We start from the raw sequence: 22481 nt of genomic DNA on the forward strand, positions 1-22481 counted from the left end.
TCTTATTTCACTTTCAGCTTTGAAATCTTGCATGAGGTTGTTAAGTAAGTCCGCCGTGCCTCCTCTTTAAATGTTCGAGCATTGCAGACATACTTCCGTGGTACACAAGGTCTGCTTTACAAATCTCACATGTATTTAATTTATTTTGTAAGTTTAACGTGAAGTTATCCCAGACTTTTAACGTTCTCCGCCGCGGTTTTCCTCCCTGGTCTGGCACCATATTTTGCCCCTGGCGGACTTTATGGCGCATGTGCAACTCTCAGCAGAGATAAAAAAAAAAAAGAAGACGATGTCTCACTCTGTTTTTTTTCCCTCTCTTTGCGCATGTGCATTGTGCAACACTCAGCAGAGATAGGATTAGAAGACGATGTCTCACTCTGTAGTTTTTTTGTGTTTTTTGTTTTTAGCCGACAATAGTCGACGGCTAAATTCGTTGTCGACTATTTTTATTGTTGACTATTGTCGACAACGTCGACTAATTGTTGCAGCCCTACTATTCAGGAATACTGAATGAGAAACGCTGCGTACCGACTACTTAAAACAGAGTTTGTAAGCTAGACTGATGATATTAAGATTAAAACAACTTAAAAACAAAGACACCTTAAAAACACACTGTAATCTGGATTTTAAAATGTTTCAGACAGAAACTTGGCTTCCTGGCTACGCAGCATCAGAGCAGGTCTTTATAGAACCAGCTCAGCTGATACCAGGGATTTCTTCAGGTTGCATCATAACTTTTGCACATATCATGACTAACAAATAGTGGAAAGGAGTTATCTACTTTATGATGTTTTCACAGCCTAAAGGGAGTCCACAGATGGACCACACCTGTTGTGACATTGCTCTGTAATTACTGCTATAGTGCTACTGTAATGCCGCCATAATCAGCCACTATCGTGGGAAGAGCACACGCTACATTAGCATGATCATTAACTATGGAGCACAAATCCAGACGTTATCCCGACTTGGCAAATAGAAGCAGCTAATCAAATGTTTTAAGAAATATTGAAATGATTTGTGCCATTGCAGCTTAATAGACTCGATGTTCTGTTTGTAAAGCTGTTACTGTGGATCTCGTAGTTTCCTGCACTTCATCCTGCTCTCTGCTGAGTCCACTGATTGATGGCTGGAGGCGTGATAGACTGAGATGGAGGCAGACTCGGTTAGTACCTAATCTCCTTTCTCTGAACATCAGCCATCTCTGAGCTGGAAGCTGACAGAGGACACTTGCTTAGATACAAGCTTTCTGTCAGTCCAGGCATCCCAGTTATTCCGAGCATCTCTGGAGGCGGGGAATCTACTCCTCAGTCATCTGCTCTTAAATTCTGATGGGAAAATTAATTTTTGCCTATGTATTTTACTTATCCTGTTTCTATTGATTGACTGTTTTTAGTTTGTGACGTAGATCACTAAATAAAAATGAAATAAGATGCAGGCAAACTCTACTGTCACCACAGTAGATAGGAGTTAAATAAAATCAAAATTTGCAGCCAAAACGAGGATTTAGATACACACACATACATGATGTGAATATTTGTCCGGGCTGATAGTTGCTTTGCTTGTTATTTTGAAGCATTGCTGTGAAACACGTAGCCTAGTGGCCTAATCTCTGGGTCTATTTTTAGATTAGTGTATGACGCAATGCAACCAGTAAAAAGCAAAGGCATGCTCTGTGTGGATGAGTGTGCGTACGAGGGGAATGCTGAGTGCGTGTGTGTGTGTTTGTGTGTGAGGATTGGCATGTGTGTGTGAATGCTGTGGATGCTTGAAATCCTGCAGCTCATCCAAATGCCTTAAGAATAAGCCAGAACTGGATATGCTTGTTTCTTTTTCTTCATCACATATTTATTTATTCATTCATTCATGAGTGGAGATATTCGCTAACCTGAGCCGTACTTAACATGCACTGCATGTGTGTTCTTTGTCAGCTTCTTCTATCACCAGTAAGTGTGCATATTGGTCTCTGTGGGAGGCTGCTGTTATGTCATTTTGCATGCTTGGCCCTGAATGTTTCCTCCAAAATATGAATAACCACCTTTCTAAGTACTTCTGTGAGGCAGAGTTACTCATCTTTAACATACCAGGGTTAGAGATGTTAGACCATTTGCTGTTAAAAAAAAACTTTTAAGGGTGTGGCACCTGAGTCTCATGGCTGCTACTCGTTGCTTGCGTAGTTCTCTCAAGCTCTTGTCTGTGCTGATGACTTTTAAGGTTTGTGAAAACCTTTTTACGATCAGGTCATGCATGTGCATCCACAGAGGAAATGATAATGCTGTGGAAATGGCGCTTTCTGTGTGCATTGGCACTGCAGCCTGCAGTCCTGACTGAGGCAGAGCCAAACCAGAGGCCTGCTGTTTTTACTGCAGAGAAGAGTTGGCAGGGTGTGAAAAGGAGGCCAGCTGACCTCTGTACCTGCCTTCCTTTCTTCAGCTGTTGCCACTGGGACTGGGACTACATTCGTTTTCATGAACTAGCTCAGACTTCTGGACTATGCTTTCAATATTGTATTCATATATGTTCTGTATAATCATAGATTTGAGTTTTCTTTACAAAGATTAGGTCCTCAACATAAATATTTAACCTCCCTACAATTTGCTGCCCATCTTAGATCAATAACCTTATATTATACCTTAACTGAAGCCCAGAGTCTTGACTTGACTTTTAGGCCTCTCAGCAACTTGAAAGCTATTTAGCCTATTCAAACGTAAATATAGCATCTTTGGGTTCAGCCATCTGTTAAATCAGTGGTATGCAATCATTTATATTCAATATTCCTTGTGGTTTTATTCAGACATGTCAGTAAAAGTGATGGAGAGCACTTAGGTGCATAGGGTTGGGTATCGAGCATTGAGCATCGACTGGTACCAGGTCTTACTTTCCAATTCTCCTAGAGTCCTTCAGATTTTTAAATTTCGATTCCTAATTTCGATACCCGGTCCGCCGACCGGAAGACGAAGCAGCCGAACATCGATGAAAGAAGAATTGGAAGTGTTTGCATTACCGCCCAGTGATTGGCTACATAAGTGATTGGCATGAATGACAGAAATTTTCAGGCCTCAAAGAAAAGGAGCGCATACGTTTTGGCTGGTCAAGCAGGGAGCGCTTGTTGTGTATCTCCAGGTGTCCTGGGATGAAAATGCCACATAAAACAGTGGGCACACTTTTTTGGCCAGAAAGGTGAGGAATACAAACGCACCCAACAACACTGGGTTCACTGAAAGGTCACATGGCTGTCGGACCGCAAATTTGATTTTATTTATGAAGGAGTTTGCAGACACAGTCGTATGCCATATGCTGGGAAAATACATAACTTGGAATAATTTTGTGGTTTTTTAATTGGACCCACACTGGACACTGGACCTTCCTCTGGAAAAGTAATAAAGTTGATCATGGAATAGATTGATATTGTGATGTCATTACCACGGAACAGGAAGTCCTGTTAGCTCTGTTGCTAGCCGTAGTGTTTCTTTCACTAACTGTGTTTGGGTGTTTAGGAATACTGTAAAATAAATTATGTGGCTCAGTTGTGGAGAATGAAAGCTTCCTAACAAGGTATAGCATGCCTGTATTGACAAAACTGTTATTGGAGAAGTTTTAGAGTTTATAGAACAAAATGGTGACCGGGTCACCGGCGATCAGGTGGGAATGATGAAGTTAAAACATGTAAACTTTTTTGACTCTGACTCTTAAAATAATCGGAATCGAAACACTGAATCGGAGCTGGAATCGTTCAAATTCAACAATGCCCAACCCTATTTGTGTAGTGACTAGGGCTGGGCGATTAATCGATAAAATCGATAAATCGAATTTTCCATTTCTGGAGATTAATTTTTTTGAAAATCAGGATTTTTTTCCATAGTTAGTTAGCAGCAGACTTAGCCCTCCCTCCACACCAGAACGGTGTTTGACAGATTTTCAGTAAAGTGACCGTCACTCACGCCTGGGATTTAGCTGTGCTTATAACTGCAGTGAGAAATGCTGCTCTCTGAGCTGCAGAAATCAACTTAACCCACAAACTCTAGTTAAGAGACAACCTTCATCAGGGGAATAATTTCTGCAGTGGATCCTGTACGATAAGGATCCAGATGGAAAGAGATCACGGATGCATTGTGTCGCATATTTCAATGTAAGATATGAAGTCGTTTATATGGTGGAAGAGCTATGACATTATATGCTTTATTTTTGCTAGCATTCATCTATATAAACAAATGAATGTTTTTAATAAGTTTATTTATGTTTTGTAAAAGAAAAGGAAAAAAATCGATTAAAATCGGAAATCGGATTTGGTTATAAAAAATCGGAGATTTTATTTTTAGGCCATATCGCCCAGCCCTAGTAGTGACCTTTGCGCTTCATGTGAAACCGGACTGTAAATCAAATGAAATGTAATATCAAACTCCTCAGTCTGCTTTTGCACATCATGTAACAAAAAACACGTGTGATTTTGCTTATTTTCCTAGTATTCATTCATTCTTTACTAATGAACAATCATTTTTCTTTTCTTTCTACATAGTAACTGGTGGATCAGATGGTCAGTGAAGTAAAACTCATTTAAATTATCCTTTTTGTTAGTTTGTTCACAAGCCAGAAAAAAATCTGTTATTTTTCTGCAGTGCTAATAAAAACAGAGCAGCAGAGGGACCACATCCACCACATATTTTTTCTAGTAATCATCACAATTTCTCTGTTTTCTCCGTTCTCAACCCATTATCTCCTTAATGGGTTGATTTTATAGAGTGAAGATGACATTTAGAGGCTGTTTCTGTCAAATGCTAAGGTAGACCTCATCAAGATATCTAACTTGCGTCAGGAAAGCTATACAAGCCAGAAAACATGAATGAACTTGTGCTCCTGAGGGCTGGTAAGCAGAAAAGATATGAAATAACTACTTCATGCACAAAATATTTGTGTAGAAAATTGCGGATACCTCTGGCCTTGTCGAAATTCGGTGTCTAGTTCCAGGTGATTCTCTTAGATTTGTGTGATTGTGTATTGTTTCGTGGTGTTTTGGGATTAACTGGCTATTTCCTGTGCCTGGAGTCTGTCTGGAGTCATTTTGACACAGACGTATCCGTACACTTGTGCCTTATGTGTTTCCTGTTTGGCTTTGTGTGGGTTCAGTGCCCTTCCAGTGTCCAGTGACTCTATTTTGAGTGTGACAGATCATTCAGCTGCAGGGGTATTAGCTGTTGCTTTGACAGCTGTTTTTAATCATAGCTATTATTTATTTGTTTTATCCAGGTTTTGGGGTATATTTAATTAAGATGGCATAAAAGCTTTTAAACCTTATTGTTTCATACAGCCGTAGATGTTCACACTTGGTTTTACTTCTCTCCCTGTTGGATAGAACGAAGATGCTTGAGGCTGGGAGTTAAAGCCCTCCACCGGTGAGAGGCTGTCACAGGGCTGGGGCTGGACCCAGAGTCCCCTGCCTTGGAGGGGGTGAAGGGCCCTCACAGCCCTGCGTGAGTCTGGACCATGGGGGATGGAGGAGCCTGTGCAGCCGGAGGAGATGGGGTGAACCAATCCCATGTCCTGTTTGACAACTTTGTCCAGGCGAGCACCTGCAAAGGCACGCTCAAGGCCTTCCAGGAGCTGTGCGAACACCTGGAAGTAAAGCCCAGTGAACACAGGATCTTCTACCACAAGCTCAAGTCCAAACTTAACTACTGGAAGGCGAAGGCTCTCTGGGCAAAGTTGGACAAGAGAGCCAGCCATAAGGAGTATAAGAAGGGACGTGCTTGTTCCAACTCAAAGGTAAACCTGATAATTCAGCAGAAGCTTTAACAGGTGGCTTCATTTTCCAGTGAGAAGTGGCAGAATTAAAAATGTGATCCTCAGTGTCTTAAGAGTCGTGTAATGTGATGCTCATGTTTTACCAAGCAGACCACAGAGTGAGGACAGAAAAGTGCAAGGACACTTTTATTACTTTGGTTAAGAAAGTTATTTATTTCAGACTTAAACATGCTGCAGTATGTAAGTAACTGACTCCAAAATGAGAAATAAAACCAATACATTACCTGTATTAATACAGAAAAGTACAATTTTCTCTAAGTCATTCATTTTTCCATCTTTTTTTCTAATTTGTGTTGTGTGAAAAAGCAAGCATTTTATCATTCTTTGCTAATCAAGTACAGATGCAAATCAGAGCTGATTTGAGAGTGAAAGATGAGAAGTGAGTTGTTTTTCCATGTACATGGTTGACATCTGTCTAAAAACCTGTTTGTCTCATTTGCATCTGTCTGTTTTCAGTGTCTGATCATCGGTGCGGGGCCATGTGGCTTACGTACAGCCATCGAGTTGGCTTTTTTGGGGGCCAAAGTGGTGATTCTGGAGAAGAGAGATGCCTTCTCTAGAAACAATGTGCTCCACCTCTGGCCCTTCACCATACAAGACCTCAGGGGCCTCGGGGCCAAGAAGTTCTATGGGAAGTTCTGTGCTGGTGCTATCGATCATATCAGTGAGTAGAAATGATTTTCTGCTCCGCAGTGTTTACAGTTGCATGTAGGAGGTGACTTGCTGTGCATATAAGAAGGTTTTTAACAATTTCATATGGATATCAGAGGTCCAACAACATTGGTTCCAAAGTGTAATACCCCAAATTCGGCCTTGGTCCTTAATTTCAGCCATTCCAAAAGTAGCTCTAGTGAGCTCTAATGAGTACGGGCTCTTTCTGTGTTTGAACCTTTAAATGTTCATAAGCGGTGCCTGTCCACGCCCTTTTCTTAGAGAGGATCCGGCTTTCACTGGCACCCGCTTGGTGATTTTAGAGGGCAGGCTCAGCTAGCCGGGGTGGGCGGGTCAATGGCAGTATCAACTACCCAAGGAAGTGGTTTGTCCCTTCGTGATGCCACAAAGGGAAAGATCTCAGACTCACTCATTTATCACACACATTTGCTAGAAATTGCTAGAAATTGGAGCAAGCAGGGGAGAGATGTGACTGAATTTTCTCATTTTTGGGCATCATACACAGACTGTGAGGATACATATAACTGTCAGAAAACCTTTAGAAAGTGAATTTAGCATAAAATAGGACCTTTAAGTGTCAGGATGTCATTGAAACACCCTCTGCATCTCTGTATCTCTATATGTCTGTATCGTAGGTATTCGTCAGCTTCAGCTAATGCTGCTCAAGATGGCTCTCCTGGTTGGCATTGAAATCCATGTCAACGTAGAGTTTAAGGGTCTTATCGAACCCCCAGAAGACCAAGAGAGTGAGCGTAAGTGAATGAAGCTGCTGATTCACAAGGCCGTGTGGAGGGCAATCTGTCTGAGACAGTAAGCCTTTCTCTGTGGATGCATTTCTCTCTGATTACATATACTGTGTTTTTCTTAGGAATAGGCTGGAGAGCTGAGGTCCACCCCAAGACACACCCTGTCAGTGAGCTGGAGTTCGATGTCATCATTGGAGCAGATGGAAGGAGAAACACACTACCAGGCAAGTTTGCATGCACAAGATGGAAGAACAGTATTAGAGCTGCACATTTTCTCTTGAATAAACACAGACATACACAAACGGCACTGTTTATTTTTTCTAAGCGCTCAGTCAGAATGGCTGTGATGTCATTTGTGTACAGCTGTGGATTGGTAGCTGACATCACTCTGTTCCTCATGAATGAAAGAGCATTTGTGCACATCTGTGCATGTGTTTGTTTGCATCTAGCTGCAACATTTAACTTCAGAGGAGCAGTTGCTCTCTTGGCAGAGCACAATAGGAATTGTTGAATTGGCTGTCTGTTTCCTTTGTGAGTGCTGGGGCCTCACATGCTGCCACACCGGCAAAAGGACCCCCTGTGGAGTAGAGTACCATGACCCCTCTCTGTATTACTTGCTGCTGCATCAATGAAAGAAAGCTACATGCTCCCCTGGGATAAGCAGTAACCATCAAACACATTCATGCAGCTGTTTATGATGTTCTGATACAGAACATCTGCTTCCATTTAAAGGTACAGTATGACCTTAATGCTACAACTCCTTCCTCAGGGTTTCGGCGTAAGGAATTTCGGGGCAAGCTCGCCATTGCCATCACTGCGAACTTCATCAACAGGAATACAACTGCAGAGGCCAAGGTTGAGGAGATCAGCGGTGTGGCCTTCATCTTCAATCAGAAGTTCTTTCAAGATCTCAGAGAAGCAACAGGTCAGTCATTAGGTTTCCTCTAGAGGATGCATTTTAAATGTTTATTCTTGTTTAATTTGGACAAATAAGTTGGATATCCCTCATTAAATCTCTCTGCCCTGAAATGCCTCCCATTCATAAGAGACTGTCACCTACGCAAGAGTAACCATGACAACTGTAGAAGTGGCAATGATTGACACCATTGGGGACTTTACCTTACTATTATTATTTTCACTCAGGCAGTGTGGATTCTTTTAAATAACATTACAAAAAGCCAAATACATCTAAATGGATTTTTAAAAAAAATCTTTTTTTTTTTTTTTTTGCTGATTTTGTTCATTGTAAGATTTCCAGTTAGTTCCTAGAAGGAGCTGATGCCAAAACATAAAAGTAAATGGGACAACTTGCTCATCCTTTTGATAACGGTTTTGAATTCACCAGCAGACCCAGTTAAAATGCTTAGATTTGATGCCAAACCCGCCACATTTCATCGCTGACACAGCAACGTCCCCTGCCATGTGCTCTGAGTCGCGTAATTGCAGCTCTTGTTCTCAGATGACGACAGGAGAAGGAAAATGACTGTTTGGTATGTGACATGATGTCTTTTTACTGGCCGTTTTAGGTATTGACCTGGAAAATATTGTCTACTACAAGGATGACACACATTACTTTGTGATGACTGCCAAAAAACAGAGCCTGCTGGAGAAAGGAGTCATTCTGCATGTGAGTGATCAAAGCCCCACAGCTCAGTGAGGAGTTCGTGTGCATGTTTGAGAAACAATTATTGAATCTATTTTTCTGTCTCTGATGTAGACATAAAGGCATAAAATTCATGCATTGAAAAAATTGCAGTTTTTTCTCTTTATTTATAAAATTCTTTCAATTGTCTCTGTGATTTGGTCCAGCATTACACTAATTGTCTAACGTAGCCAACAGCGTTCAGGAACAGGCTGCCAGCTCAGACGCTTTACTGAGGGTTTGTTGTCCCCACTACAGTAGCCTATGCACGGTAGTTTCCTTTCCCTGGGCACATTCCACAGGAAACAGGAAAGACCTTTTTACATGTCTGTCGTCGTGGCCAGCACAACTGAAGGTGTGTTTTGGAGCCTAAGACGTGTCCTTCAAACAATCCTCTCATTAATTTTCATGCATGGGCAGAACATGCTTAGCTGAAAACATTTGTAAGGTTTTAGTTTACTGTACACAAACGTGAGTTATGGAGCCGGCTAGGATTTGGATTATGAAGGAATATTTTACTGTTAAGAATCTTCTGGAAATTCCACTTTAATACAAGTGATAAAAATAACTAGAGGAAAATAAATAGAAAAGGAATAGAGGAAGGGTGGAAAGCACTGCAGAACAGAGGCCTTTCATTAGAGATCAACGCTGTGGTGCACAGTTCTTATCTTCCACCGCCCTGATCTCCCTCTCACCCACCTTTGCCAGAGCTACTGGAGCACCACTAAGCTTGAGGGTGGAAGGATGTACCTTTCACTGCCCTCTATGAAAACACTGAAAGCATGCAGTGATTTGAAGCTACATGTTAGAAAGACTTGTGAATGGTAGCGTTCATTCCATACTTTCCCCATGACTATGTGGTAAAGTCACTGTCTGCTTCAAATTATACCAGCAGGGTGAGAGCCAAGGTGGAGGTATGTGGATATTTGAATATGCAAGGACTATCTTTCCATTTAATGTAAACAAATTTGGAAGAAAATATGCAATCGATATGGAAAATAAAGGATTTTGCTGTAACTGCTGGTTTGTGGGTGGATTAAATGAGAAGTTTCTTGCTATTTTATCTGCTTGTTGTTCAGTCTGCAACTGTTTCATGTCATTTGATGACTTCCAATCCAACCTCCTCCTTTTGTCCTGCAGGATTACGCAGACACGGAGCTTCTGCTGTCCAGAGCTAACGTAGACCAGGCTGCTTTGCTGTCTTATGCACGTGAGGCAGCGGATTTCTCCACCAACCACCAGCTGCCCACTCTGGACTTTGCCATCAACCATTATGGCCAGCCTGACGTAGCCATGTTTGACTTCACCTGCATGTACGCCTCAGAAAACGCCGCCATGGTGCGCCAGCGTAATGGCCACAAGCTGCTGGTGGCACTCGTAGGCGACAGCCTATTAGAGGTGAGTTTTTTTCAGTTGTAAAATTCTCAAGTTGTCTTCGTTGTTACGCCGGTGCTCCTCTGTTGTCATATTTGGTTATTGAATGTGTTTGCTGTTGTCTCCAGCCCTTCTGGCCCATGGGCACTGGCATCGCCCGAGGGTTCCTGGCAGCCATGGACTCAGCCTGGATGGTGAAGAGCTGGGCTCAGGGAAAATCTCCTTTAGAGGTTCTGGCTGAGAGGTGAGGATGTGGAAACATCGATGCACACACACCAAGATTCTGTCTGTTCTAGCACTCACGTTCACACACTCATGTACAAATAGTCACACATATACTCTTGCACTTCAGGCACACCCTTTTATCTCTAAGTGCTTTTCTAGGAAATGTGCCTGTATGGGATTTAAAGCTTCAGTCCCACCTCTTCTAGTACTAATGGGATAAGAGGCTGTCATAAGGCCTGGATGGAATGTGACTCCATGGTTCTGTAGTATCTCTCTCTGTGCCCTAAGATAACAGCGTTAATGATTTGTTAATGTTGTCCTGTTGTATTTCCCTCAATTAGTCTCTGCTTGTCCAGGATAGGGGAAAGATGTTTAAATTTGCTCCTCTGTGCTTTAGGGAGAGCATTTACCGACTTCTGCCTCAGACCACACCGGAAAACGTCAGTAAGAACTTCAGCCATTATAGCGTGGATCCTACCACACGCTACCCCAACATTAGCCTTAACTTCCTCAAGCCCAGTCAGGTGAATATGAGCAGTGACAAAACACAAGAAACTTTTAATCCAATACACAACAGAAAATGTCTGAAATCTCACACATATGATCAAACTGTTACAGGTGAGGCACCTCTTTGACACGGGGGAGTGCAGAGAAATTCGTATTGAAATTGAGAATGTGATCAACTCGTCAACGCCAAAGTTGGCCAGAAACGGTTTGTACCTTCTAAGCTTTGTTTTCATAGACAGAAAAAAATCAACCCCTGATCTCAATCTCCACCTTAAGGCTTCATCATGTAGCTGTCTGCTCTCGTAACTATGTTCTCTTAATCATCAGAGTCAGATCTCTTTGGAAACACACCCTTCCAATTGTGGGACTTAAACCTCACCCTACTTACCTGCAACCAGTGTTGTGCTAGTTAATGCAAAAAAACAATAACTAGTTACCTTTACTAGTTACTTCATTCAAAAAGTAACTAGTTACTTTGTTGATTACTTATGCCAAAAAGTAAAGTAAGGCTTTACTGTCAAAAGTAACTATTTACTTACTTTTATAAAAGAACATTCTTAAAAATCCCTTATAACTTCATTACCTGTACAACATAGAAAACAAATTCAAACACAAAGTAATTTTTCAACAGTAATTTATTGAAGTCAGGCCAGCAGATGGTTGGAAAACATAAATAAATAAAAAAAGATAAAAATAAAAAGTAATAAAACAGCTGCTCAGAAATTAAATCCATGCTGCATTTCTCCTACTCTATTACATAGATTTTATTTACATATGTCCTTAGTTATTTGCCGGCATTGTCTCTGTCAAGTGAAGTTGTGCGCGTGCGTGTGTAGTGGCGTGCCGGTTGGGATGCCCACGGTAACCAAGGAAAAGGGGCTGTGAACACTAGTTCCTGGAAAAAGGACTGTTGCGTTCACATTTCCCGTTCCGCATCCAGGGGTTACTGTTTTATGGACAGCTGTGAGAGAATCAGGAGGGCTTCACTACACTTAAGAAAATAAGGCCAAAATCCTGCGAATGATGATATTTACAAGCGATTTCACAAAAAAATTAGCCGAACAAACGGACTTAGCAACACCGCTGTAAACAGGAAGAAGCTTACAGCTGCTGGCCGAAATGAATTTATTTAGCTAGTAATGGACAATCGCACCGTAGGGCAACGGGAACTGAGCTACTTTATTTAAAGAGTAATGCATTAGAGTATTACTGACAAAAGTAATGGAATTACTACCCAACACTGCCTGCAGCTCTGAAGCTCTGAGTCAGTGATGTGGAGTTTGGGATCAGGGTTACACACTGTTTTAGTGCTGCCTGAAGTAAAACCTCAATATGCTGTGTGACCAGTGTAGGATTTGCCAAAATGTAATAATGAATTATTTTCACTCCAGACAATTACCTGCTTGACAAGCAGTTGCAAGGTAACACAAAGTCCGAATGCATGGTGTTGTTCTTCAGGATTTCCAGTTTTAAATCTTAACCTGCCACATTTTCATGTCTGAATAAACAGAAAGGAGCGGTGGAATGATGGAACTGATTGCATAGCCGATAAAATCCCCTCTGCGTGCACTAACCCAGTCAGTGATGGCCTCATTTGAGCTTCCTGGCTGCATTTAACTTGTAAAGGGACTTTTGGTTGTTGTTAAGTTTCCCTGTGAGTTCTGCATCCTCTCCTAACCTCTTATTTGCATCCTTGCATCAGTCAAACAGTTTACATCTCATGGTTTGTAATATTTCTCAAGTGGCTGGTTGAAGCTGCTACTAACATTGATTATGAGGCCGTGGATGACCAAACTTTATGATCTAGTACTCAGCAAGATTGCCCAGCAAGAGATGTGTGCTGCACAGAAACAGATCTTTTTCCTTTCCATGTTTAATCCAGATTCTCTTCATCCTGCTGCTTTAACGACAAGCTTCTTATCCTCTCTTCTGCACACCAGAATCCATAGCTCGATCCAGTAAACTACTCAACTGGTGCCAGAGACAAACGGAGGGATACAGGAATGTTAATGTAACAGACCTTACCATGTCTTGGAAGAGCGGCCTGGCGCTGTGTGCCCTCATTCACCGATACAGACCAGATCTCATGTGAGTAACTGAAAGTAGGACCCACTGAACACACAGTGTATAAATCCAGATTGCAGGTTGGTCTTGCAGTTTGTGAACTAGAGCAAACCCTGCAAAGTGTTTTTACCTACAGTAGTGTTAGAGAGATGGGGTTAACTCCGCTACCGTGCCTGGAATGACTGGCCTGCTGTGTTTATGTCCGTGTTGGTTACAAATTATTTTTATAGTCTGGTTTTGGTTTTGGCTTCTGACTGTATATCTCTGTAAATTAGGTGACAATGACCAGCCATGAGAGCCTCTTGGGTCCCTTTAAAGGAGCCTTCCTCATACCCCCTTCTGATTCTTCTTGCATACAGACATATATAAACACTCTCTTTATCATGTCACACACTATAAACAATGCAATCTCTGCATCCGTTTAACCTAATGTACTCTGTAACCCTCTTGAGGCGACGTGGCAATTAACATTATAAGCTATTAGTGTTTATGTCCAACCTGACCTTTCTGAATTGCTGTGCTCTGCTGTCTGTGATTGGCCAGATGATGGGAGGAGGGGAGATGGAGCAATGAGTGAGGTTCTTCAGTAAAACTGCGCTCGCTTGTACAAGATGGATGGTTAAAGACTGAGTGGAAGCTTCTCTCTGATGTTTAAATGCTCATGCTTTTAAATGGATGTTAAAGGGAGGCATGTTAATGGTATTTTCTGCTGGAGTATAATGATATTTACAGTAATGCCTTCCACAAAGCGTACAGTAGCCTGGCATACAGAGATATTTCATCAGGCTTACAGGAAGTTTGTTTAGATTAGATTTTAGGTTTATGGATTATTGTGGCTTGAAAAAAGACGTCCGCTTTCTTTTCCCCCTGAAATTCAGCTTATTTGTCAAAAACTAATACAGGCTTATGACAGTGTGTGACACGCTGCTTGGAGACCTTGGTTTCAAATCATGCGGCTTGTTGGCTTTCCTCGTGTATGGACAGCATTTCTCTTGAAGCTTGTTTGTATCATCTGCATCTCGGTATGGGTCCATTTTTGCCTTTGTGTTTTGGTGCAGCCTCTTTTAGAAAGAAAAATTCTTTACAACTTAAATCCATCTTTACTATCTAATGCTCCTTATCTTTGACTGTGCTTTTACAACTCCCGCCTCTTTCTTTCTTCTTTCTTTCTCTCCAGTGACTTTGACTCCCTGGATGAGCGAGACCAGGAGAGAAACAACCAGTTGGCTTTTGACGTGGCAGAGAAGGAATTTGGCATCTCGCCATGTATGACCGGCAAGGAGATGTCTTCTGTGGTGGAACCAGACAAACTTTCTATGGTCATGTACCTCAGTCAGTTCTATGAGATGTTTAAGGACACAGTGCCACCTGGAGGTGAGACATGGTGATGCTGTTTGTTCTGTAATGTTTTTCTTAGCTCGGTATGAGGTTGTTGTTTTCCAGCTAGATGCTGTAAAAACCTGATCATTTATAACAATAAGAGGATTTTGAATTGACATTCTGTGTTGACAATCTCCTTTTTTTCTGGATATCTGTTCAGACAACCACAACTTGAGTCCAGAGGACAAGGCTGCACTGATAGCGAGCACCAAGTCTCCCATCAGCTTCCTCAGCAAGCTGGGTCAGAGCATAGCCATCTCCAGGAAGCGAAACCCCAAGGTCTGTGACAAAAAGGCTTTATGATACCTCTTTCTCCTTGTTGAAGCATTAAAATAGTCCTTCCTCATTTTTGTTGTGTTTGGGATTAAAATAACTCCTGCCATGTCATCAACAGGACAAAAAAGAGAAGGATGTAGATGGTTTGGGGAAAAGAAGGAAAACCAGCCAGTCTGAAGATGTGAGTATTTCTGGCAGCAAAGCAGCCAGATGTCGAGTTTGTGATTGTTGTTTGAGCATCTATCCCATTAGAAGAAGCTAGTTAGTGCTAACAAAGCTAGCAGCTTACACAAATGCATGTTTTTGCTGCTTTCCCCCCAGGAGGAAGTTTCTAGGACCGGTCTCAATGACAGGCCTGCTATCCTGTCGGAGAGAAAAATGGACTCTGCTGCTGTAGGGAACAACAACAAGGTGAAGGTCATGGCCACCCAGCTGCTCGCCAAGTTTGAGGAGAACGCTCCTGCTCAGTCGGCAGGACTCAAAAGACAGGTATGGAGGAAACATGCGTGATTGGTTTTGCGGTGTTGCAACTGCAGGTGGTGGAAATGAAGATTTAAAGCAAAATGGAAAAGATGCCAGACTTTTTTTTTTTTTTTAGTTTATTTATACGGAATCAGTGTGATTTGTTTTTCCTTAGAATAAAAATTTAAAGTAACTTGCTGATTTTGTGCTGTGAGACAGCGTGGTGCAGAATGCTAATATTGGTCAAGTGGGTTATTGTCCTTGGGTGTTGTAGGTGGCGTCACAGAGCTGATTGGGTGCTTTGCAGAGCTTTGGTTTGCATCCTGCTGAGAGCTAACGCTGCAGTGGGAGGAAGAAGTGGGCTATTGAATCACTGGGCAGGATTTCTGATGAAAAAAGCAACTCTTGGTGTTTTATAACTGCATGTCTGGGAAAACCTGGTTCTGCTTATGAAAATAGCTGATTCAGACACTACTGAATTCTTACATGCAATAAATGTTTACCCTGTTTTTGTTTTTCCCTCTGCATGTCATTTAATACGCAGTTTTTCTACGTGCAGTGATAAATATGCATCTTCTGTCAGTGTTAAGCATCTTACCGTGTTATTAACTTTCAACATATTTTCCAACCTTTGTGACTCCACTCATGTCATTCACTTCCTTTTTTTGTTTTCTCTCTGGCTTTACCCCCCATCGTGGACCATTTCATGATGCCTTGCATGATTTTCTGTCCATCTTACTGGCTCACTGTCACTCATCTTTGCCTGACCACAAAGGGGGACTCTCTGCCCAATCTGGACCTCCTTTTGCCCCTTTCCCCACCACAGACCCCTATGAATGAGCCAGTACGCCTGGCACCTGTCCCGGCATGGAGAAAGGTAAACTTTATCCCCGTAGAGACTAACCACTAGCCTGATGATCTAACCATGTGTACCTAGGATGTGTCGGTGCAGGGAAAGCTGCTTTGCTCTGACCTGATCTAGTCTGAGCTCTCGTTCCCTGTGGGCTGAGAGTCAGAGGAATTAAACTCAGTTGCTCAAGTTTAAAACCTGTTTGACTCCTCAGTCAGGTGTGCAGCTTTGTGTGTTTGTGTTTACCTGAGGGACATGAGGGTACCTCACAGTCATGGTCTGTCCTCCTTGCTTCTCCTGTCCCGGTTCAGAGACGCACACAGCAGCAGGAGAAGCTGAGCATTCGCTACAAAGAAATGATCAAGTGTCAGACATTGCCGAACAGAGGGGAGCAGGTAATGTTAGTTAGACTGACCTCATAGTTCTCCAACCCTGTAGCATCCCATTACATCTAAAGTTACGCCCAGTAGTGATAGAAATCAGCTCAAGTTACAAGCTAGAAGCAAGAGGAAATGCACATAGGAGCAAAAACAAGACAAACAAAGGTCAAACTAAAGGGCGTTCCCCAGAAAGCAAAAAATGTTTGGCCCAAATTTGCTCTTGACTTATGGCGTTGACTAGATGTGTAGCACCCAAAACTCAGTCACATGACCACCACCTGTGGCCCACAAGGAAAATTGCCATAAGGTAGGCAATAAAGTAGACAATATAATCCACATCCAGGCCAGTAACTGACATCTGGTCCACTTCTGGCCCAGACAAGACTTTCCAGAGCTGTAATGGAGCCAGAAGTGCCAAAAGTAGCCCAGATTCGGCCCAAACACGTCTGCGATCTGGGTTGCGTTGAAAGCCTTATGGACAACTAAGGAGCTACGATGGAGAGCCCATCGTGTCTTATTCTGTGTAGAAAGGGCTGGTGGTTGTCCTTTAAGTTCTGTGCAGGTATTGGGAAGCTAAACTAGTCTTTCTGTACTACTAGTGATGTAGAGTCCACATGGGCATTAGCTGGCTTTTCTTAGCAGATGTTAGGCAGCTAATATTCCCATGTAGAAGTATTGAGATCTTGATTGATCCGTCAGGGGAGAATTGGGGCGTTAACAGCAGATACTTCTCAAAAGCAAAAAATAAATAAAAACGCACTAATTATAAAAATATACAATAGATTGAAAATAATCATTTTACGGTGCAAAAAGATGCTACTGTGTCAATGTAAAGCTGAATTTCTGACATTTTCTGCTTTTAAACTTCCCTGTGACCTCACAAATCAAGTTGGAGGTTGTTGCCATGCAGCTACGGTGGCCCTGAGGGACTTAAAATGTCTTGCTCAGTAACCAGCTGTAGAAAACCTGAGCTTAAAGTTAATGGAGGCGACAGAAAAATAATGTTTATGTTCTTACATATTTTTTTTAGATACCATTAAGCCAAATTTTCATTGCTCTTTCTGTAAAGCACCACAAGCGTATTTATGATAATTATCTAGTTTCTCTGTAATCACCACTGTTAGTAATATTGCAATATCACAAAATGTTTCTGCAACAAACTTGATTTGAAAATAAATTGCTCATTATTTGTGAGGCGTCTTATTTTCCCTTACACACTACACGGTGTGTTTATGTATGGATGTTTTTGGTTGTGTGTGAATGGAAATATGTTTGCCAGTGTGCTGTGGGTTAAACAAACCTCACCACATTAGTTCACACTATCCACAGGTGTTGCTAAGCCTGTTTTATAAAGTATAAGATGATACAGTATTAATACACTGGTAGAGTTAGAATAAGTAGCAGTCTTGAGTTGTGTTCCCTTTTGGCAGTAGCTCATCCTTTTTTCTTTTTTATCACCATCTTCTGTTGAACTGACCTTTCTGTTCCTCATCTTTCAAGGCCAGAGGTGGTGCAGACCAAGTGTCCAACTCAGGCTCTCGGAGCTGCCCAAAGAAAACCATTCTGCTTCCTTCTTCCTCCTCCACTTCCTCGCTCTCTCTTCACTCAGAGGTGACACACTGTCTGCTGTCTTCGTTTCTTTCCGTTTGTCTATCTCACAAATTTAGGGAAGACCCATTTAGTGTCCCCTTACTCCTGTTCGTTTTTATCCACAGTTCCCAGAATCATGTCTGCTGTTGTAGCTCTGATTCCCTGTAGTTTGTTACTGAAGTAAAAACAAAGTGCTGCACCCCCCCAAAAGTTAACTTCCTACACAGCTCCAGAGTGTTGACATCCATGTGAGTAGGTAGAGGCTGTCATTATCAGAGGAGCAGTTTGTTTTCTTGTTGCGGGGAATGTTGTCGTGGTGTAGCAGCTTGTACATTACTGCAGACTCAGGAGACGTTGGGTTGCTTTAACATATTTTCAGGCGCTGACGGAGGTTGTGCAGTAAAAACAATTCTCTAAATGACAGTTGATGGCAAGAAAAGTGCTCATACTGTATGCATGTCTGCTCATTTCTACCCCAAGAATATTCATCCAGAAGAAGAGGAGCTTGAATACTACGAAAGGCCTCTGCCACATGGGGTACAGTACATGTGTGAATGCATTTTTATATTCACTGTCTCTGATCTGGGTGTCAGTCTCAGAATTAGGTGTTTCCCTAAATAAAATGTTAAAACACATTAGAAGCATGAGACATTAGCTACAATCAAATCATCGTTAAGTTTCAACAGAGCTCACTTGGCAGGAGTGGAGGCCAATGCAGCAAACTGACCAAGGACCCATTCGCATACCGGGTATACAGGAGAGGGCAGACCGCCTTATCTCCAAGTTTAAGGGCAAATATGACAAGCCGCCAAAGGTGAACACCATGCATGGACATGTTTTTGAGGACAGTTACGGCAGCTTGGTTGCACGAGTAAAATCATGGCGTCTGCGTGATGATTCTTTCGTGCCTAACTCTCCCTTTTCCACCATCCCTCCCCCTCCTGGAAGCCTAAGAAAAAGCCCTCCCGTTTCTTTTTAGATCAGTGGTACTTATCCCGAGGTCTGAGTCCTGGTTCACCGCTATCCTCTCCCGATGCTTCCAGAAAGGTTAGGTTTCTGTTGCTGTGGGCTGAGACTTGTCCTCTGTCATACTGAGATATAAGCTCTGGTGAAAGTTTTACTTTACTTGAAAGCTTGACTTACTTTAGTTTTCTCATTTTGTGTTATCTCCACTGCAGTCTGTAGTTTTTTTGAGGAACTTGTGCTGCATTGTCAAACTAAGTCCAGGGCATCACTTTCATTGTTTATTTAGTCAAGCTGCATGAATTAAAGACTGTAAGCAGAGAATTTTGAAAACAATGGCAAACAAAACGGCCTCAGTTTGAATCACACTGACGAGCTGTTTGAACGTGTGATTGCATTATTTGGTGCTTTCAGAAAACCGACATATAATCTACTTGTTCTGTCTTTGTACAGCCCTTTAGTGATTAAATCGATCATCTCTCTGCAGGAGCCGGCAAGGCCTCTGGACTCCGGCCAAATGCCTGTATATGTACTTAGTATTCAGGAGAGAGCTGAACAACTTGCCTTTCAGTTGGAGGGCAAGCCAGTCAGACCACAGGTGAATTTTCCACATTGACACGGATGGTTGAAAATCACTCTAAATGGATATATGATATATAAATGGAATATTTTTATTAAAGATGAAGTTCACTTTTTGGGGATTTCAGTCATCCCTTCATCTGTAATATGCTAATCACATCAACATGCATCATAAAGCTGACCAGCGCACCTTTAAAAGCTACAGGACTTAAGTTTAAGTTAATCTTAATAAAACTTTTATCTGTTCAGCAATGCATGCAAATATTTTAGCAAAACATTGAACAGACGAGGGCTAAGAACTCTGCTCTCTTCCTCCTTTTGAGGAGCCTAAGAAAAAACCCTCACGTTTTTTTATGGAGCAGTGGCACCTGGCCCGAGCCCAGAGCCCCCCCGATTCTCCTCTCTCCACATCTGACTCTTTGAGACAGGTAGACGTTTTGCACCTGAAGGAAGGGAATGGAGTGCCGTGATGCTGATACACTACGCCTGCATGTGGTCTTTCAGGAGGGTTCATCCCCTCACTTTTGTTGCAGATGTTGCTTAACACGACTAAACTCGCCTCAGACTGCTGCTTGTTGAGAAGTGAGACGAAAAAGGTTATTGTGGTTGCTGTGATTAAAATGATGGTGAGTAATCTGATAAAGCATTTTCATTAAGAAGGTCGGGTCGCGGGGGCAGCTGCGGCAGAAAATGGATGGATGGATTTAGAAGGTATTTAGTTAAACTTCCATTGTTATTTTGCCCTAGTCCTTAGTACAGTAGTTGTTTGGTTTGGAAGAGCAACTTGGCAGCAAAGAATCTCATCTTGTCTTTAAGGGGGCTGAACAAGTTCCCAGCTGATAAGCACAGATCTGACTGGCCAAGTAATATTTTACCGGTGCAGTGGGACTGGCGATGGTTTTCATGGCTCATACTCCAACTGACCTCAATTCTTTCGCTATAGAGGATAAAAACTATATATCTGAGCTTTAATGGATTGAAATCTCATCCCAGTGTAGATTAATTCAGGATTTAAGCTAAAGACGACTTCATATTCTGACCACTTGCTGATTTTTGGGCAGCAGCAGACCAGTGTGAATGTTGCTTTCTAGCACCATTTGGTGCTGTTTATTGTTCAGATAAGTAGCGCAGTGCCTCTGTGAGCATGTGACTGAAAATGCATGACTGCTTTACATGAATGGTGTAAAAACATGGGGGTGTCCATTAGCAGACTGAATGGCAGTGCACCGGTTGGCCCAGGAGTTTGGGGTTGTTTTTATGGGCTGTGTTTGGTCAAGTGGGGCAGCCAGCACATCTTAACGCTTCATCACTCAAGCATGGAAACGCTGTTTTGTCATGCTTAAACTCCCTGGTAGACTATTATTCCCCCTCAATGTTTAATCACTCGCTGCTGTCTGTAAACACACCCCTTCTTTCTGTTCTTGTTCTTTATTTTATCGTCCATTTCTAATTTTTTTACTCCTCTTTTTTTCTGTTCTGTTTCTTTTCTTAATGCTGTTGATAGCGCTATGTAAAGATGTACACGGGGGGAGTTAGCTCATTGGCTGAGCAGATAGCCAGTCAGCTTCAGTCTCAGGAAGAGTCCAAGCCCACACATGAACCTGAAAAGAGGGATTTGGTAAGCACACTGTCCGTAGGGTAGAAGGCTTGCGGCTGCACAAATCACTGCACTGCTTGCCAGAGAGTGTTGTGTCGTGAAATTCTTTATGGTTAATGAAGAGACTCATCTACCACTGTTTAAATGTAGCTGCAGAGTGTGTGTTTGCTAATCATGTACTTGCAGTTTGGAGTATTTGGACTGATAACTAAGCTTTTGACTTTCTGTTTAAAATTGACCCATGTATTTCGCATACGTAAGCATTTGGCTTGGAAAATCCTTTTTTTTTTTTTTTTATGCCCCTCCTAAACACTTTCTTTATTTTAATCCAGACACTGACTCAGGCCCGTTTCTTCCTGCAGGGCTCTCTGAGAAAAGAGTTTCCTGTCAACATTGGAGGCAGCGATGTCTGCTTCTTCTGTCGAAAGCGCGTGTACGTGATGGAAAGGCTGAGCGCAGAGGGGAAGTTCTTCCATCGCAGCTGCTTCAAGTGTGACTACTGCGGCACAACGCTACGCCTGTCCTCTTATGCCTTTGATGTAGAGGATGGTTAGTATACCATTAAGACAACCTTTCCTCATTGTTTAGGCAGTATTTAAATCTTAATGAGAGTTTGGATTAAGCTGATCTGTTCAACAATCCAAGTACACACAGCAAATGTGAGAAAATAATGCATTTTAAACCATAATCTTCAGATTTTTAGTAAGGGTAATTCTGGTGCCCTCTAGTGGTAGAACTGGATCATCGTCTCCACTCCATGAACCAGACCCAAGACAAATTGGTTGAAAACAAGTCCTTTTTTACCAGACTTGTTTCTAATCTTCACAAACAAAATAAAATGCTGCCATTTCAAACTCGAGAGGTTTTATATGTGTAATACCTGGCTGTAAGACATTACAGTCCATTTCACTGACCCCTGCTCTGAATGCAGCCTTCTGATTAAGTGTTTGTCCTGACTGGGAGGTGTCCATTGTGCTCTGGGACAGGCAGCAGATTGTTCAGTGAGACAGAGTGGCTGTTTTTTCAGAGTTTGCCGTGGGACTGAAACCCACTGATGGTTTGAAAAGAAGCACAGAGGGGTTCTTTTGAGCCTTTTGAGTCTTTTTTGGTAATTTGTGCAGAAAGCTGCACAACACTTTACATTTATTTGGGCACTTAGATTTATTTGCATATGTTCTGTGTTTGTTTTTCTGCTCCTGCAGGGAAATTTTACTGCAAGCCTCACTACTGTTACCGTCTGTCTGGCTATGCTCAGAGGAAGAGGCCTGCTCCCTCTCCTGCTCCAGTCTCAGCTAAGGTACTCATCTCATCCAGTTGCTGCATCTGCCTGAAAAATTGGTGTCTGCTAACATCAGCTATTTTTGTGTGTGTGTGTGTC

The 22481-nt window shown here is 42.2% G+C and overlaps 1 protein-coding gene across 3 annotated transcripts in view; it reads left to right on the top strand.

The window, feature by feature from the left end:
- mical3a (microtubule associated monooxygenase, calponin and LIM domain containing 3a) overlaps positions 1-22481 on the top strand; it is an 84121-nt gene that overhangs the window by 36631 nt on the left and 25009 nt on the right. The window contains exons 3-27 of one of the 3 annotated variants that reach the window (XM_041996170.1): positions 5348-5757; positions 6253-6460; positions 7104-7220; positions 7337-7438; positions 7984-8139; positions 8741-8841; positions 9997-10254; positions 10359-10474; positions 10853-10979; positions 11074-11167; positions 12903-13050; positions 14204-14400; positions 14567-14685; positions 14801-14863; positions 15004-15171; positions 15920-16021; positions 17875-17985; positions 18445-18501; positions 18665-18778; positions 18913-19011; positions 19415-19525; positions 19833-19934; positions 21011-21124; positions 21466-21652; positions 22306-22400. In XM_041996170.1, the coding sequence (XP_041852104.1) occupies positions 5479-5757; positions 6253-6460; positions 7104-7220; positions 7337-7438; positions 7984-8139; positions 8741-8841; positions 9997-10254; positions 10359-10474; positions 10853-10979; positions 11074-11167; positions 12903-13050; positions 14204-14400; positions 14567-14685; positions 14801-14863; positions 15004-15171; positions 15920-16021; positions 17875-17985; positions 18445-18501; positions 18665-18778; positions 18913-19011; positions 19415-19525; positions 19833-19934; positions 21011-21124; positions 21466-21652; positions 22306-22400 (3345 nt within the window). In that variant the 5' untranslated portion in view covers positions 5348-5478. Of the gene's footprint in view, positions 1-5347; positions 5758-6252; positions 6461-7103; positions 7221-7336; positions 7439-7983; positions 8140-8740; positions 8842-9996; positions 10255-10358; positions 10475-10852; positions 10980-11073; positions 11168-12902; positions 13051-14203; positions 14401-14566; positions 14686-14800; positions 14864-15003; positions 15172-15919; positions 16022-16305; positions 16633-17874; positions 17986-18444; positions 18502-18664; positions 18779-18912; positions 19012-19414; positions 19526-19832; positions 19935-21010; positions 21125-21465; positions 21653-22305; positions 22401-22481 lie in introns of those variants that run through there. The other 2 variants (XM_041996169.1, XM_041996168.1) reach the window with 2 other exon arrangements.

Source organism: Melanotaenia boesemani, chromosome 10, assembly GCF_017639745.1.
Source record: "Melanotaenia boesemani isolate fMelBoe1 chromosome 10, fMelBoe1.pri, whole genome shotgun sequence".
In the NCBI taxonomy this organism is placed as follows: domain Eukaryota; kingdom Metazoa; phylum Chordata; class Actinopteri; order Atheriniformes; family Melanotaeniidae; genus Melanotaenia; species Melanotaenia boesemani.